Source organism: Colletotrichum siamense, assembly GCF_013390195.1.
Source record: "Colletotrichum siamense strain Cg363 chromosome Unknown KSG_Cg363_contig03, whole genome shotgun sequence".
Lineage (NCBI taxonomy): Eukaryota > Fungi > Ascomycota > Sordariomycetes > Glomerellales > Glomerellaceae > Colletotrichum > Colletotrichum siamense.
The window spans coordinates 4,501,850-4,519,863 of record NW_023501016.1 but is presented as its reverse complement, the minus strand read 5'-3'; the positions used below and the strand labels follow the sequence as shown (position 1 = coordinate 4,519,863).

General features: G+C 53.0%; 1 protein-coding gene across 1 annotated transcript; it reads right to left on the bottom strand.

Annotated features, from left to right (window-relative positions):
* Nucleotides 1–277: 277 nt before the first annotated feature.
* Nucleotides 278–1,728, bottom strand: gsk3 (Protein kinase gsk3; the record flags this gene model as incomplete). Its single annotated transcript, XM_036637018.1, has 6 exons — nucleotides 278–411; nucleotides 462–860; nucleotides 916–1,264; nucleotides 1,316–1,399; nucleotides 1,451–1,623; nucleotides 1,683–1,728. 6 exons carry the CDS (start codon nucleotides 1,726–1,728, stop codon nucleotides 278–280), a joined length of 1,185 nt encoding a protein of 394 aa, XP_036497085.1.
* Nucleotides 1,729–18,014: the final 16,286 nt, after the last annotated feature.

Genomic DNA, 18,014 nt, shown 5'->3' with positions numbered 1-18,014 from the left:
CCAGCGCGAAGAGCCACCGCTTCTTAAGCACGAGACATCTTCGCATTCCTTCGCCAACGAAACTGTTCCTTCGAGCGATCGACGCAGCCAGCTTCTAATCGTCATTCCACGTTCAACATCTAATCATCACTTGGTCCGCGTTCGAGGAGAGGCCGATGCCTTGCTGTCCATGCATACTCGATTTCATTATGCGCTGGTCGGACGGTGGGTTTGCGGCCGAGAAAAGTCGGGAACGATCCACGAGTGCGCTGAGTTCCTGGACATGACCTCGGCTTGTTCAGTCCAATTTAGCCATCATATCTGCCTTCGGAATCGGAGTGAAATTGTCAATGTCCAATCCCCTGCCGGCCAAGACAGGCTTGATGTGAGCAGGCACCAATTGGTGGTTCAGGTTCGGCGCGATCGAGAGCTCTGTGGCATTGTTAGAAGCGATGTCAGGTCTCAGAGTCCAAGGTACTTACCGTGACGAGTGAAATCGAACAACGGGGGCAGGTCGCGGACTTCACCGCTCTGGTGCCGGGAGTCGGGCAACCTCGTGTTGGGGTCTCTGAGCTCATCGAAGAATGGGTGGACCATGGCCTCAACAGCTGCTTGTCTCTCAGTCGGCGTGTACTCGAGAAGACGGGCAATGAGGTCGATGGCGTTCGCATCCGCCTTCCGGAAGACCTTAGCGAAAGGATGCGGCTTTATCTGCGGGAACTTGTGCTCCATGTAGTTCGGGTTCATTGTGCGGATCTGCTCCCTAGTTGGTGTGCCCAGCACCTTAATGATCTCCACCAATTGATCGATGCCTGACTCTCCAGGGAAGAGCGGTTGTCCGAGCATCAATTCAGCCATGACACAACCAGTAGACCAGACGTCTGTAGGGTATGTTAGAATTGCTACGGGTGGAAGCATAACCTGAGGGGTACATACCAATCTTGGTCGTATAGTTGGTGGCACCGAAAATGAGCTCTGGGGCTCGGTAGTATCGTGAGCAGATGTACGACACGTTCGGCTCGTTCTCGACGAGGATCTTTGCGCTACCGAAATCGCACAGCTTGAGGATGCCTGATGTGGGGTCCAGAAGCAGGTTTTGGGGCTTGATGTCACGATGGCAAATGCCCTGAGAGTGAATGTAGGCGAGGGCTCGGAAGAGCTGATAGATGTAGAGCTTGACTTCCAGGATGGGCATCGTCGTTTTCATCTTGTTGAAGAAACGCGACGCGCGATACACGGTTTCGGGGACGAATTCCTGGACGAGATTGAGGTAGACCTCGTCTTTCTGTGTCGAGTCAGTGAATTATTCCCGTCTAGGCGCTTCAAGTGTTCTTACGCGTTCGCCGTTAGAGTAGTAGAAGGCTTTCAGTTGGACAATGTTAGGGTGACGGACGATGCGCATGATTTGCAATTCACGGTTCTGCTCGAATTGTTAGCGCGTGCCCGTCACAGACGCGCAAGAATTGCGAACCTTGAATCTCTTGTCTTGGAGAACACGCTTGATGGCGGCGTCTTCTCCTGAGGGCGAAAGCTTCGTCTGGAAGACGACGCCGAAGGAGCCATTGCCAACAATCTTGCACTGCGTGTACTGCAGATCCCTCGTCTCACCAGTTATTCCATCTTGCACCTTTTCGCGAATAACCTCTACAGCGGGGGGTTAGCATGGCGAAACCGATGGGAGGATTGTAATTGCCGCAGCTTACCTCCCATCCTGAGAGTGTTGAAGGCAGCGGGGCGATTCTGCGCCATAGCTCAGAAGGTGTTGTCAGCACGGCTTAAGCCCTGCTATTGATGGCCGGCGTAGGGCGGATTGAGGTCGAGTAGAGTGAGGGGTAACAGATCCGAGACTCGACGGCGGGCCGTGATGGGCAGCAGGGAACGGAGACTGTGCTTTGCTTATGTGAAATCCGTGCAAGAGTAATTGCACGAAGATTAGAGTATGGGTCGACGAATCAATTGCTCGTTTCGAGGACCAAAAGGTAGAGGCAGGTAAGGTCGCGAGTAGGACTGAAGACGAAGGCGGCACCGACAGCGGATTTGACTCGGGACTCGGCTCAGCGTTTCCAGGGACGTAGGATCAGAGGTAATTTCGAGACTGAGGTGCAACCTTTCGGAAGCTGATTGCTGTCATTAGCAGGTGGAAAAGAAAAAGAGATGCAGTAGGGACGCTCAAAAGGTCATTCGTCGTTGACAGAGCGGGAATGGGCAGGGTGTGGGCGTGTCGTGGGACGAGCAATGATGAACGAGGATGACAGACGAGGGGTGCGGGGCGGGAAGTATTTTGACAGGGAGAGGAAAGAAAGTGGCAGGGCAGGGGAATATGAATGATGGCGACGATGCAAGACGAGTGGTGGCAAGTTAGGAGCAAAGGCGACAGGACGGGAGGGAAAGGTATGAGTAAGGTCGCTCGCTAGGTAAGGTAAGGTAAGGTAAGGTAGGTGTAGGTAGGTAGCAGCGGGACAGAAGACGACTGGCCAGGACTTGACGGGACAGACGAGAGCGCGAGACTGAGGCAGAGGCAGAGCAGAGAGAGGTGAGGTAGGTAAGGTAGTGGCAGAAGAACAGGAAATAGGGAGGGGGTGTGGGAGTGGTGGTGTATGCTGGTAGATGCGCTATGCATGCAGCACCGTACTGCAGTGAGGTGATTTTCGCTCTCTGGCCAAAGGCAAAGGGAAAAAACTGCCAGGTACGTGCAGCAGGCCAGAACTGCGAGGCAACTGCTGAGGAGGTACTGTGAGACCTGACGCTGCACCTCTCTTTCTCTCTCTCTCTCCCGTCGCCCAGCTCAGTGCAGAAACCAGGTCACGGCAGGACGAGGCAAGACCACGTTCTCGTGTGTACATGAACTGGTGACGACGGGCCTAGAGACAGAGCAAGGTATAGTGCAGAGCTTCTCGCAGAACTGCGAGGTGAGGTGCGTTGCGGTAGGTTGCGGTGGGCTGTGGTGTCTGTCTGTCTGCTGTCTGGCCCAGTCGGGGTCGGGGGGTGTATGATTTTGTGGTGTGCAAAGGGACCGGGAGGGAAGGGGGGAATGTGGTGATGACGGCACAGCACGTCGCTGAGGGGCAGGCTTGGGCCAGGCTCAAGGATCGTGATGTTCTGCCTCGTGCTACACGACGGGGGCCCAGGCGTGAGGGGAGGTTGGGTCTAGGACTTGACGAGAAGGGCAGGAAATGTGCACTCACAACAAGGTCAACACACAAGGTATGGCAATTGTCTACGAAGGTAGAATGCTTGCCGCGCAGGAAGGAAAAAGGGCGATGGGATCGGGCAGCTCTGGGTGGTGGCTGCAAGGTGCGTCCGAACAGTGTCTGCAGTGCAGGACGGCGCAACGAGAGGGACAGGTGGTGAATGCTGCTAGTTGTCTGTCCACGGGGAAGAAAGAAGAAGAGGAGAAAAAAAGAGGATCGTGAGTATTGGAGCAGATCTTCGAGGACGGTTCTTTTCGAGGGGCGTGTATTCGATTGTCAAGGAGGGATGGCGAACGGGTACCGTTTGGGCGAGAACGATGCACGACGAGCGTGGTGAGGTCGAGGTGCCGAGAGGTGGGAAGAGGAGGATGTTGTCACGCCGTTTAGAAGCGCGAGGTGGGTAGCAGGTTGGGTTGGTTGGTGGGAGAAGGACCCAGGCAGTGGTGGTGGAGAGGGATGAAGTAGGCAATGTTTGGTGCGGCAAGGCCAGGTCGAGGTCAAGGCCGTGGTAGCGGAGGGTAGGGAGGTACTTTGAAAGGAGGGGCAGCCCGGGGTGTGTGGTGCTCTTGAGGCCTCGCGGACCACACGGCAGGGCAGACTAGCGCGCGCAGCTGGACGAGGAATGACGGAGTGCGTCCCAAGTCCAGCGACAGGGCCAGGGGTCGCAGAGGCGTTGGTGCTGCTGCTGCTGCTGCTGCTGCTGCTGCTGGGTTTCGTGGTTTGGTGCAAGAAAAAGAGACAAGTGAGGAAGAGTAGCACAACTCAATCCAATAGAAAAGTCGCCAGCCAGGGGGTGAAAGGTAGAGAGAAAGAGAGAGAGCTATAACAGTGTGTCTAGTATCAACTGAACCGAACTAAAAATGTTCAACTGAAATGCTATCTGCCGGTCAGATAGATAGATATCTAGCTGGATATGACAATTCGAGTTTCAATTAGCAAATTCTCCAGCACGGCGAGCTTTCTCAAATTTGGATCTTGGCGAAGAAGAAGATTGTGTCTTACTTGCTTTTTCTCCCTCTATGTCTGCCTCTATCTCTGTCTTCAATCCACTCCGTAACGTTCTAGGACGGAAGAGACGCTGCGATGGAACGGTGATGTCGGTGTGCACCCAAATAGGTTCAGGCAAGCCCAAGGTGAGAGATGAAAGAGCGGGCGCGAGAGATGTCTTTGTGCGTAGGTAGGAAGGTAGGTATTGTTGTACTTTGTACCTGAGACTTCTTAGGCTGGTGGCGTAGCAGATGACAGCGCGGGTGACCAGGTAAAAGGTGGCCTGGAAGTCTGTTCCGCCACGGTAGCAGTCGGCGGCGGCTCGGTACCGTTGTCGCGCAAGCAGCACCGAAGGAACACACAGACTGGAGCGGTACGTGTATGTAGGCAATACTGCAGCAGCAGGTGGTAAGGGAGTAAGGTTGCGTGCAAGATCCCGCGTGGAGGGTGGTGTATGGAGGGTTTTTGAGTGAGGTGCACACGCGGAGGCGTGAGGGGCGGCGGAGGCTCTCCCAGGATTTGAGGCAAGGTCAGATAGGCCGGCGCGCCGTGCGAGAGCTATCGGAGATCCAAGGGCAAGCTAGGGAACGGTACGGTGCGGTAATGTAGCCTTCGGGGCGTTGGCGGTTGGGACGTGGGAGGAGGCTCTCAGTCAATTTCCAGCCCAGGCCAATTTTGATTTCCCTGTACAAAAACGTCGGGTAGATCTTAAGTAGGTATCTTAGGCGGTTGGCCGGCGAGTTTTATCGACGCAAGCCGTTCGCTTCAATCCCAGTCGGTCGGGTGACGATGTGAATTTTGATGTAGACAATCGTCTGTAGAGTTTGTGGTGGCAGACTGGGGAGCTGAAATAAGGTAAGGTACGGACGGTGAAGTTGGTGGTGACTGCGGACGTAGTTGCAGATGCAGACGTGGCATGCGATACACGCGGGAGATGCTTGACAGCCGGAAGCTGCCCGTTGAAGAGAGGGGAAATGTTCCAGGCGGACGGGCTCAAGCTTACCACCTCTAATTCAGGTGGTGGACAATAAAGGGGGCGAATACTGGAGACGTGAAGCTTGACGAGGAGGTATCTGAAAGCCAGAGACGGAGAGGTGATGCGAGTCAAGACGATCGATGGCTGAACAAAAGTTGACCAACGGATCAGCAGCACAACTACTCTGCGTTCGGCCAAGACAAACACTGAATGGCCACACGCAACAAAAGTAAAGGCAACCTAACAGAGGGACAGTTTGGTCAGAACTCAGAACAGCAAGTAAGCAGTCCGGTCCCCGTCAAAGTCCAAGAAATGAGAATCCTCCTCAAGTCAATTCCAGGCGCAGCTTAGGCTGAGCAGATACAGCGCACCGAGATCGAGTTAGCCTTTTGTTGTCGACCACCCTAGACAAGGACCCGCTGCACCAGGCGTGCTCATGTGCTCTTTTTGAGACGGGGAGGCAGGCGCTAAAACTCGGCAAGCGGAAGTCAAAAACCCAATGGCCGCTCGTGCTTGCGGCCTCCTGTCAGGTTGTGACAGCCAGCTGGGGCTCCAAAGGCATCCATGACTGCACCTGTTGCACCTGCACCTGCACCTGCACCTGCCTTACTTCAAGGTACCTACCTACCTTTTGCAGCAGCCAGTTTCCAGGTGTTCCCAAGTCAGTGTACCTACCCATCTAAAATCAGGTAGGCAGGTACCTCTAATTCCTTACCTAAAGTAGGTACCTTATGTATTCGTGCCTTCCTGCCTAGGTACATTGTAAGGAAACAGCCAAGCCAGTGGAGGCAGGCAGGCAACATTGGGGATGGAATTCGAGAGTGCTCTTGCCTCAGTATGTACGCAGTAAAAGACTTAAGGGAGAGAGACAATTGACCAGCCGCAACTTCCCTGTCTTCGGAGAGTATGCCTTCCACGTGCACGTCTTGAATAGAGCAGCGCGTCACGTGGTGCCCGTCTCTTTGACCCCGTCCCTCTTCGACTTCGTCACTCGCATCGTCTGCAGTCTGCTCTCGCTCCCTGTCCCATCTCTCTTGTTTTCGTCCTACGTACCTTGGTTAGGACGGCCCGTATCCACCACCTTACGTCTAGCTTGCTCCTATTCGCCCCAGTACTGTCGACTACCTCTGGCCAGCTGACCTGCTGGGTCCTCCCATGCGTACCGGACCTGTACACGAGCCAAGGGGATCAAGCCATGCACTAACCAAAAGTCCAATGCGCCGTGCGTTGGGACTTGGCTCTTGGAACTTGGGCCGACCTGCTTGCTGAGTATCCGATTCTGCAGGGTCCAAAGTCCATTCCCGCTGCCCGCACGTTCCCCGAATCTCCTTCGTTCTGTTCTGTCCGTTCCTCCCGTTCAATTTGACGTCCTCCGTCAGAGCCGCTCGTTCGCTCATCTCCGGTTCAGAGTTTTTTAAGCTTCCTTGATGCATTCATTGGGCGATCAAAAAGCAAGCTCGGGAGAAGCGCATTTAGGATCGGCCCTGCGCCCGTTTGGCAGGCAACTCCCAGCACAAGAAACAACGAATGTCCCGGCCCGGAGAACTAAGGCAGTGTCAAGCCAGCCGCAGGACCACAGGGTTGGGTATCGCCACCTCCGACAACCGATGGAAGTCCTGCATCTGCAGACTCGAGGCCAATTGACCAAGTTGGTTGCGATTGAAAACGCAGTTCATCCTCCATCCTAGTCTTTTATCTTGGGAGGTTGACAGTTGATCACCACTATCCTCAGCAACGAGGGCCAGGTCTGTGTCGCCCGGTTATCACACAGGCTATTCGCTAGCACCGCCAACAACCCTCATCGACAGCTTCTCGATGCTTGTTTTACTGGCTATCACATGCAGAAACTTCACGTCAAGAAAAGTTGAGCTCTGGCCCTGCCTGCTCCTTCCCCTGGTTTTGCAAGAACAATAGTGGCACGGCGGCTAGCCTGGTCAGAGAGTCTTACCAAACTGACCTCAATTGGGAATACGGATACACAGCCATGGGCAAATGCAGCTCCCCTTGTCGTTAAATATCGAGAGGGCTAGGATGATCAGATATTTTCTTTCTTTTTATATCGGGAGTCACTCTCAGCAAACCATCCTTTCCAGGGTAGAGCCACACACTGCTAGATGGTTTCTGACGTCTGTTCTGACCCTGTTGCAATGCGCGGGCAGGGATGTGCCCTCTAGATTCAATGTCGACCAGCTATCCATGGACCATTGGATAGAAGAGCATGGTTAGGGGGCCAGGGGATGGGTAGTGGTGGTGCTGGTCAGAGCTCCCTCCTCCGTGTCTTGCTTCTGGCCTGCCGCCTACACCAGCGCTGTGTACTCCGGAAGACTAGTCCGGCGGGGGCAGAAAGGGGAATTGAGCAATTGCATCTTGGCCTGATGGAATTGAGCGTGTGTCTTTTCACAAATCAATGTACGGCAGCATCGGCGCCCGTCGGCTAGAGACATTTGTCTATCTACACATGGCCGTCGCAATGCTGGGCGCATGCCCGACCCCGCCAAAGAGACATGGACTGTACGCCGCAGTCAGTCCTATGACGACGTGCCCATGTGTGGAGGAAACGAACAAGTGCGGGGCATTGACTCTGAGGAGTTGGTGTTGTTCAGGAGGGGAGAGAGGGGTGGTGGGCCCCGCCATGTTGGGTGTTCATTGTCGACAAGTACTGTGTACCGCAGTAAGAGAACTCTCGACAGTGTACAACGGCAAGATGGTGATGGGAGAACGACAAAAGTCCGTTCAACTCGAACTAATGGGTTCGGTCAGGTCCAAGTGGAGTTCAGGGACGAACCGGTCGCATCTTCCATTCCACGCCGGCGGGATCTTCATCTCTCTGTGGGAATCAGAGCGGGGTTTGGGTCCATGGGAAGAGGGAAACGAAACGAATGGCATACATGACGGCCAACAGTATCATTGATCGATACCTTCTCGTCGACTGTGTCGTCGGTCAGAACAGGCATTTATCTCGACGTCCATTGGCCCACAGGATCGAGCTTCGCCAGATCCTTGGACACCAATTCGTGTTACCAACCGAACTAAGTGCAGCCAGTTGTCAAACATCTGGTTGCTTTCCACTGCCACGTATCGCAATTCTAGACATAGGGGAAAAAAGGAAGGATAGCAAAATTCGATCAAACGGATGCAACGGTTGTTCCTCCGAAGTTTGTACGTCATGGCCAGTCCAAGCTCCTGCGTATGTTTGGCGCTTGGGTTTCAACAGAACGTGCGTCCAAACCTTGCATGAGCAGGAGTAGGAGCAGCAGCAGAAGCAGAAGCAGAAAGCACAAGCAAAGGCGGGCTTGTTGAGGAGCCGCATTGCAGCCAATATCACTGGGCGAGTGGCTCGTGTTGAGTTGAGCCTCTCATGTCTCAAAATACCACAGATGGGCGGTAATGACCTGGGTGTTTCCTGTTCCTGGCACGCTCCCCTGCGAGGTTGCTCTCTGAAGCCTGTACACGCCGGCCACAGAATCGCATGTCGTGTTGGCGTGTCGGGAAGGGCCACTCACTGGATTGGGATGTCCAATGGCTTACCTAATCTCGAAGCATGTGACATGCTGCGGCGTAGCAAGCGGCGCAGGTGTCATCCAATAGCAATGCAATAGGAAGGGATGCTGAGGACGAGAACTGGGCTCAGACTAGGGGCTATGGGGAGCGGGTGGGCTAGGTAGGTACGGCACGATGGGTGTGAATGAGAGTGTTGGCAGTATTGGGTGGGCTCCGTGGCATGGAAGGAACCTCGTCCACTCACTCACTGAAGTGCCCGCGAGATGGGCGGGTGGGACCTGTTAACGAGGGTACCTACTTATACACTACCTGGCCTGACGGGGCCGACGTGCGTGCCTGCACCGCAGCCCCAGGGTTCGCTCGTCTTTTTCTGGATACAAACAGGTCTCATGACCTTTCTCATGCGACGCTAATGACCGATTTTAGGTTCACCTGGGCCACAAGAGGTCAGCAGCATCTGATCATTTTTTCCCGACTCCGGGTCTGCTTCTCGCCTGTCCTATCCTCGCCGCGTTGTGGTTCTTACCCTACAGATTGCCCGCGGATACGGATGGTACCCGGCCCTTTCCAAGCAAGCGAGAGGCCGTCGTTGAAAAAATTGCGTGCCTGGAGGAGTAGGCGATGGTCGAGGAAGAGCGTCTAGACCGGCCGGTGCACTACCGCCCAAAAGAACCAAGGAACTGCTATTCGAACCCCATGTGGCAGGCAAGGGCAGCACCATCTTGTACTGTCTCCATCGACGTCAAAGTTCGTCGCTACTTCTCATGTCTTCGCTCGTTGTCGGAAGCTATAGGGACAGGAGCAAACGGCTGCGACGACGGCTGCCCATGCGCCAGAAGCAGTGCCATGCAAAATGCCAGCGTCGTGCCAGGTTCACCTCTGAGGCATTCCGCGTCTCCATCTCCCTAAGGTACAACACGAAAGATTCAGACAAGATCTGCTACCACGGCAGAGATCCATTCGTCAACTTTCTTCGTCATCGTACGCGCAGCCCTCAAACCAAACCAAGCGTTGTCCGTCAACGAGGTACCACCACGCTACCGCTGCCGCTACCGCTACCACCCAATCGCTGCTACTACGGCCAACAACCACAACCACCACCCATACCACGCACCGGCGACACCCCGCCGTCCCGGCACCCAATCTGCAGCCGGTGCCTTGTCTCTACCGAAGTGAAACCTCCGACGGGGAGGCTTGCGAACTGGGTACTGCTGTCGTTAGCCTCTGTTGATTATTGATCTCCAGATCTGACGACGTTTCCAATCCTCTTCGACAGGCCTCTCACGCCTGAACACGCCTACCCACAGTCTGGGCTGAGGTCATCCCACAACCACCGCGGAAACAGCAAAGAATCTAGCATCCCCGGCCTTCTGCTGCCATGCCGTACCCTGTCCACCATTGGCTGCTTTGGATGGCATGAAGCCTCTTATTGCTGTGCAGTGGGCTTCTCTATTCCTTCTGACTAATCGCAGACCTCTCTATCGTTGCCCGCATACCTCTGCTCCGCACCGCATTCAAGATTCCTTGGATGGGCCTGTCACTGCGTGTGATTCCACGTCTGCTGTCTACATAATATGTCAACGAGACTCGGCATTTTCGCTGCGGTATTTATTTGCTGCACACGCCATTCCGTTGGCTGCCAAAAGTCATATTCAACTCGCATTTACCGAGGGGCCGATCAAATTCGGCTTCGGTGGCGGTCCAGCCAACAACCATTGAGACCGCCTCGACCTCTGCGTTGGGTTTGTCCATCTACATGATCTCGCTGATACGTCCGATCCGATGTCTTTTCCGCAGGCCACGTGAGCTCCAAGGTTGCTTTTGCTCTCACACTTGTTGTACCTCATGTACATTGCGCTTTTTTGATCACGGCCTTGTCTCGCCTTGACTTGCAGCAGTCCAGGCCTGCAGGACATATTGGAGAGCTCCATTCCTGTTGGCTGAGACGCACAGACGGAGCTCGTCGTTGGACATTCCCGTGTGCAAGTTCCCATCCGGCCCCCCTGTCAAGAGCTGCGCACCCGTCGACCTACTCCGAATCCCTGAGCCGAGCGGTAATGCACTACATCTCGTCACTGCGTCCCTCTCGACGTACACGCAGCCGCATGGCCCTAGCACTTCCCTCCATCCATCCCGTCGCCAAACTGTCTAGCCTTCATTGGGGATTGGGGAGAGGGGCCATGGGTTGTTTTTGACGCCGCGTTCATGGGGTTCTTCCCCCCAACGAACGGCTGGTGGGCCTCCCGTGGTCTTGTGCCAAAGTTGCCGTTAGCTGTCCGTACCTCACCAGACGTCCCGCCAAGAAGCCTCCGGAAGAGGACATCTCGAGCCGAATGCGAGGTTACATGTCCGCAGGAAGACCTGACCCCTACAACGGCACGCGGCCGAAGTTCATAACTCCGGGCCCGGAGGAGCCAGATCTCCCATCCCTCGGCGCACCATGACCGAGAGGACATGGCGGATACCATGTCACACGGTTTTTGGGTGGAGACCACAATGCCCGAAACAGAGCACTGCGCGAAGCTCACAGAAGGAAGCATGCTGCAGAGGGGAAGAGAGGCTTGCTCTCGCCCAGTCGGCGATGCTGCTGCTCCTCCCTTTCGTCACACCCTCTCGCGGTTCCTAGTGGAGAGATCTAATATATCCTGTACCAACACCGCAAAACAGCAGGGCCAACTTGCTAGCTCGTTGCGGCACAGACACAACGATGGTCAGAGCAGCCATTGCGGCTCTCATCATTGGACCGTCGGGTACCAGAACTCGCCCTTTGCCATGGGTATGCCAAGTTGCAACGGCCGCCTGCAGCCGCGCGAAGTTAATGGGGCCTTGTGACGGAGAGCCGAATCATCACACGGCATTCCGACCTCTTACCCACATTTCTGGACCGGTGCCTTCATCGGTGAAGGCCCCGCGCAAGCAATCAAGACCCATTATCAAGTCACCGGGTTCCAAGTTACTGATGGAGCGCTGCAAATGCTTACCGTTCATCCCGGGGCCGTGAAGAGTTCACTCAATGGCTGTTGCAAATAACACGGAAATGGGTTTTTCTAACAAAACATGCTCCACACGACATATCATTATGGCAATTATCTTGCAAGTAGTTGGTTGCACCTGTGCTTCGAGTCAGACGTCAGCAGTGCAGCTTCAACCTCGCGTTACTCTGAGGCGAAAGGTTAATGAGTTGACACATCCCAACCACGCCAGTGGGCGGCTGAACGCGTGGGTTAGGTCAAGTCAGATGTGGTCTTGTCTGTCGACTCATCGAGCATGCCGTTCCACCATGTGGCACAACATAAGATGAAATGACAACGTGAAAGCCGACCGCTCACCAAGACCAAAACGGCTTCAGACTTTGCAGAAAATTTTCCGAGAGCCTTCAAGCCCACTCACCAGCCTAGTTCAGACCACTTTGGCGAACGTTCAGTGAGCCAATTCATCGGTCACATTCTTGGTCCGCTTGAGCAATAACTGTCACATGGTACTTCAGCTGACTGCAAGTAACTTGTCTTGGGCAGAAAGTAGCAACTATAGCACCAGCCACCAACGGCTAGCAACAGGCGACGTCTGCTTGGTAATATCGACATCTCACATCGATTTACGAGGCATGAATCGCCAGGGACTCGATTGTCGGATGCAACTGTCTTGGTTGACGGAGCTTTAGTCTTTGGCCGGGTCTCAATTCCGTTCTCCGCGGTAAATTACAATCTATTCTGAGAAAGAGGCTCGAACGCTCATAGCAGTGCGTGACGGGTTTACGACACACCTCCCGAAGCCACCGAGATATTTCGGTGTGAATCCCTGTCCGAAGCTTGGATCGATTCGAGGCCTTCGCTTCTCACCGACCACCACAGCCAGGTTGTATGGACGCATATCAGACGGAACAATGCTACTTTGACAGCCTGCGTCAGATACGAATCCCTAGCGTTCACTTACAACACAGGAGGATCACCTAGTGTGTTCTCAGATGTAACGTCGACAATTTGGATGTTCGGTTGAGCTGCGGGCGAAAAAGAGCCATTTACTTCCAGCCTGCATCGAGTTCTCAACCCCGTTCAGGGATCTTCAAACCATGCTGATGGCCTCATTGCTCCGGCCTGGTTACAGGGTTCTTTGCGAGCCACCTTACCTTAGGGGCGCAATCTTCAACCAGGTACGTGCAGCTCTTTCTCGATAGATTCTGTCAGAAGTGATGGTGGCCAGGCTGGTCAGGATGTACACACCACCTGGACCTTGCAACCATGCAGCAACCCTCATCATCTGACGGCACCTCCAACGCTCCCTTTCGTCTTTGATTGCACTCATCATTGTCAATTTTTCACACATTACACGCAAGAGTCCCGGCATTGGTCCAAGTCGTACGAACCATGGATGATCTTGTCCCTGCGAAAACATATTGCAGGATCCAAACCGGTCTTGCCCATCACAGATTCTCGGAGATCGCCAATCCACTCACGGCCGCACTCTTGAGCCCGCCGAGCTCCGTACCGCAGCGATCAGCTACCGGCCTGCATGACGAGGTCTCGAACGAGGACGAACCTCACTGGACAGCCGTAAAAGCTGCTGTGCCTCCCGTCTGTTTTGAGCGACCTGCATTTCGAGCTAAACCCGTATCACCAACACCGCAGAGAGAGAGAGAGGGGTGAAAACCCGATCCTTGCGGTCCCAGCATGGTGCAGCTCAACACAGTTTTGTTGTTGTTTTTGCCCCTTCTGAGGGATGTTGGATGTTGTGCTGCAGAGCTTTGTGTCACAACCACAGAAATTGCTTCCTTCACCTGCATCATCGAGTTGCCTTAAGAACGCCTTGTCTCCGGTACGCACATCAGCCTTCCCGGGACCCAGCTGTAGTGGCCCGTCCAGATGGTGCCAGCGACGCGTCCCGGTGGCTGATTCTGTTTCACTCCCGCCGTGGAATCTTCAGCCCACTGTCTGTCTCGATCAACCTCTTATTTCTCGAAAGAGTCACGGTCGGTTTGACTCTCCACCAAACACCGGTGAGACCCGAAGGGAGCCGCCTCCCATTCATGCAAGTGCTGAAGCGAGTGCTGCTGTACTTCATCGCCAAACGGAAAGCGTCGTTTCTTCTCGAGAAGGGATAGACGTTGCTGATCTCGAGGGCAAAGGATCAGGCGCGGCCATTGAATGAGGTCCCTCCACGTGCCTCACAGATGCTGCTGTTGTTGCCGCTTGCGAGCCGCGTCTTGTCGTGGCACCGCACGCATGCCTCCGTCCATGCAAGTCGCTGGCCCTAAGGGACCATCTCCCGCCCAACAGGATCGGCAGGAGGCAGCTCCCGGGTTCAGGGCAGATACCACCTGCCGATTGACGGCTGGCGTTCTGCAGGCGGCTTCGGAAGGGGCCAAAGGCTGTAGAGGATTCATTCCTGTTGTTCGGCGCAGAATGTTTCAACGCCTGCATGATACAGAGCGTCAGAGAGAGAGGGAAGAAATTTTTCTGATATGCCGGCGCGCTCGTACCTCCTCGCCCGGTGAGTCCAGACTGTCACCTGTGGTGGGAAAGTAAAAGATTTTTTTCTTCGCCTTGCCCTCAAGCCTGGCCGTCCCCAACAAATCTGCCTTTCTTTTGTGCTCATTGCCTCCCGTTCACCGCTAGATTGTTGACCAAAGTGTATATGAGACACGTCTGTCTCTTTTTCCTCACATCTCTATTCTTGTCCGCCGCTGCAGATTGGAGAGTTCCTGAATGTGGCGGCGGCTTTTATTTTCTTAGTGAGACATAAGGGGTCTGAGCCCACGGAGGGAATGCTTCTTTTCTTCTCTTGTGCTTTTCTGCGGCGCCCGTATTCAGGAATATCCTCGAGTCGGAATGCCATCCGGTGAAGTAAATTTTCAGGCAAGGAGGTATGAACGTTTTGAAGGGTTAGGACAAGACGATCCATCCGACTTTGAACGGCTAGACATGTGCTAGTACCGTTGGGATTGTACGATTCATTCGGGCCGGCAGGGGAGGATGGTTAAGGTCCCGTCTCCGTCTGTGTTGATAACCCGTCCGACCCAACGCTTTTTTGTTTTGTTTTTGTTCACTTGGTGGTTGAAATCCGAGTGGTTCCAGGCTGGCAATTGTCAGGGGTTTGCCGGGCCGGGCCGTGTTGATGTTTTGAAACGGACAGGTGAGTGTCTATTCTTACTCGCTTTGCCTGTTTTAGGGGATATGAAGTGGCGATGAGGCTTTTTGCGACTGGGATTCAGGGGTAATGTAGGGAGATACGGGGGAAGCTTCCGGGTCAGGGTGTGACTTGTCAACAGATGGTTGAACTTTGTGTGTTTAGGTTGAGATAAGCTGGAGAGTAGCGTAGCTTTCTATGAGATGAGTCGAGGTTAACAATGAGGAATTGGAATGAGTTGTCAAAGTCTTGAGACGATTTACGTGGGGGTTTGTCGTGTGTAAAGAGAGACGTCGTGAATCTGCGGGTTGGGGCTTACAAAATGGATGTGTTCTGTGACGATTATTGGGTTCTTCCCAATCACAGGATATCCATGAAAGATTTGTTTGTGATCAAGTTTCGCTAGACCTTTAGCATTACGTCGAGGTATCGCCTTGGACAGAAAGCAAGAGCCCAATGGGTTAACACTTATGGGGAAGATCTTTCCCTCGTAGTATTTGGTCTGAATAGACTGAGGATGATTCACAACGGAGTGGTGGTGGGTGAACAAATGTATCTTTGAATCGGACATCGATGGCGAGAGTAAGAAGCAGTACATACCGCAGGACTAAATCATGAAGACGCAAAGAACACTCGTGCAGTGTACTGCTCCTTCGATGCTGCTCCTTCACTCTTTATAGACCTATGACATCCTGCTAGACCCCCAGTCGTCCGCAGGACGTCTTGAAAAATGAGATACTGTGTAGCCGCCTGAGCTAGGAAGAGAGCCAACTAAATGAAATCCCTGTAATGCCAAGTAATTGTTTCTAGGGGGCTAGACTGATTCAAATGTGGCGGTGCCATGTCGTATCTCTAACACGTCCTGGGTCACGATTCTCAAATCAGTCCTCTTGTTGTAAGTATTCAGGAATAAATACCTGGATGATAGAGCTCCCCATGGTCAATATGACTGCAGGACTTGTCCTGCGAAAGTGCCGGTTTAGAATGAGGGCTCAAAGTAAGCAATATGTTCCCGCCTGAAAACTGTAAGACAGACTTGAATCCTGCAATTTCGGTCCGGTAATTGCGGGGTGCAGAGGTAGTAAGAATGCTGCTGTCAAGATAATGTAATATATACTGCTCTTTGTAAATTTGATGCACAGCATTGTTCATGATGAGAATATGGTATACGTTTGTCAGTCCGCGGCGCGTATATTAGAGGACGCCAGCTAAGACGTTCGGTGACCGGACAGGATGTAGGGCTTCCGAGCGGCAGTTTTATGGATTACAGCTGCATACCCACGTCAACTCACAAAAAGTACTATCACCATCTTCGCAAGAAAAAGCCTACAGAATCTCGTAAGCTTGATCTGGTCTCTCTGTATTCCAGTTGAATACTTTCGTCCAGACTAGGAAGATGGCAGACGACCCATCTGCATATCATCGTCGCAGAATCACGGCAATGAGACCTTTCGTGTCGGCTCTTCCATCCTAATACCAGTGAAGATTCAGCCTCGGGGACAACGCAAGTCACACTTTGCTCTCCGAAAAAAATTTGTCTGGTGGTCTGGGGATATTTTCGAGAAAAAACATCATGGTCTATTTCATACTCACTATAACGCTGTTCACCCATGAGAAGAATCGCGGTAACATTCTTCTGATCACAATACACTATAAATTAGGCTGCAAACTCAGCAACAAGGATGAGACTTGAATCATCTCAATGTAACGACTGTGACGACTGCCAGGGTTGAGTTTGCTGTTTTGTGGGTTGAGGGTCTTCTGTCTAAGGACCAGACTTACAACGAGAAGCAACGTCCATCTAGAATGCAACGCACGGTAGTCACGAGATTGATAGTATATCTCGAATCCTCTGTTTCTGTTTTCCCGCGTTGGATCGGCCTATTCATTAGGCTATGGAGGACTGCACCTTGCTTTACAGGCATGGCCTTCCTGTGTAAGGCGATAAACAGTTTTCGTTTCGTCAGAGTCAGTAACTCCACGGTAGCTTGAGAAAATTCAAGGACCAATACGTAACGGCACCTCACTGTGCTAGCAAAAACCTTGAATAGTCGTGGTGATATCATTACATACTACTTTCCAACTACTCCCTATGTCCGAAGCTTGCCCGTCTCTTCCTCCAGGCTTCTGACGGAGAGTCCGGCATTTGCAAATGATTAAGACCCATCTTTTCAATGTCCAAAGCTCCCACGATTTTGTGCCGGCGTCATTCATGTTCAACATGCGGGTGGGAGTGGACATTGACAAGCCAACTTCGCGGTGCAACCAAGCCAGGGGCTTTCACCGGTTAACAATCCGAGCAAATAAATAGACGTTGTAGCACCACTTTCGATCATCTAGAGCAACACCATCGAATTCGCGTTCAATCGGCTAGCTGCGTATAAGCGCGTGCTGATGTAAACCTTGACCCGTTTTCAAGGGTTGCTGGCTTGCTCTCACGAAAATGCGTCTCCTGAGCTTAGCAGGTGTGAATCTGGAACCAAGCACTTTGTGACATGGCGGAATGAGATTAATACTTCGTGACCAGAAAGACCAAGTGATAGTCAGCCGCGAGTGCTATAGCAGGTGATATTGACCGACGCTAACCGATCGAGGAGTCTTAGGGCCCGAGATTAGATAGTTATAACAGCTGGCATACACGAAATAGATAACGTCGTGCCCCATTGGGTTGGAGAGGTAGAATGAACTTTGAAACCAACTAAGGGTGGTCTCTTCAGAGTATCCTTACTTTGGTATATAACACGTTGATGCTGGACGCTGGGAAAAGGTGTAGAGATAGGACTACTTCCACTGCGTTTGGCTGGTGCAGTGATAACTTGATCTTCTTCACCGAACTATGTATCCATGCCTGCCACCTCACGCAAGAAGTGTGTGCGCTCTCCGTTTGCTCCTGTCAGCGTCGTTTCATTCCTGTTATAATAAACAGCAGACAGAGACCCATAGTCTGAGAAATAGCATACCAGAGATACTTGTTCGATATTTTGAGGCCTAATTTTGTTAGAGCTGCGAAGTTGAGTAGAAATATTCAATGGTGTAGGGCGCAAACTCAAACACATTGTGTGCTTGTTAGTAAACAAAGAACACCGCAAGAAGGTATTTTATGCCTTTCTCCTTAGCCTGGTACTATCCCCTTGCTAAGGGTGCTTCGTAGCCATGGACCGAAGGAAGAGCATGCCGGGTCTGGAAGCAAAAGGCTTTTCAGGACTCGGAAGGTATCAATAGACACAGCGAGATATAAAAGAACCATGAGGAATGGA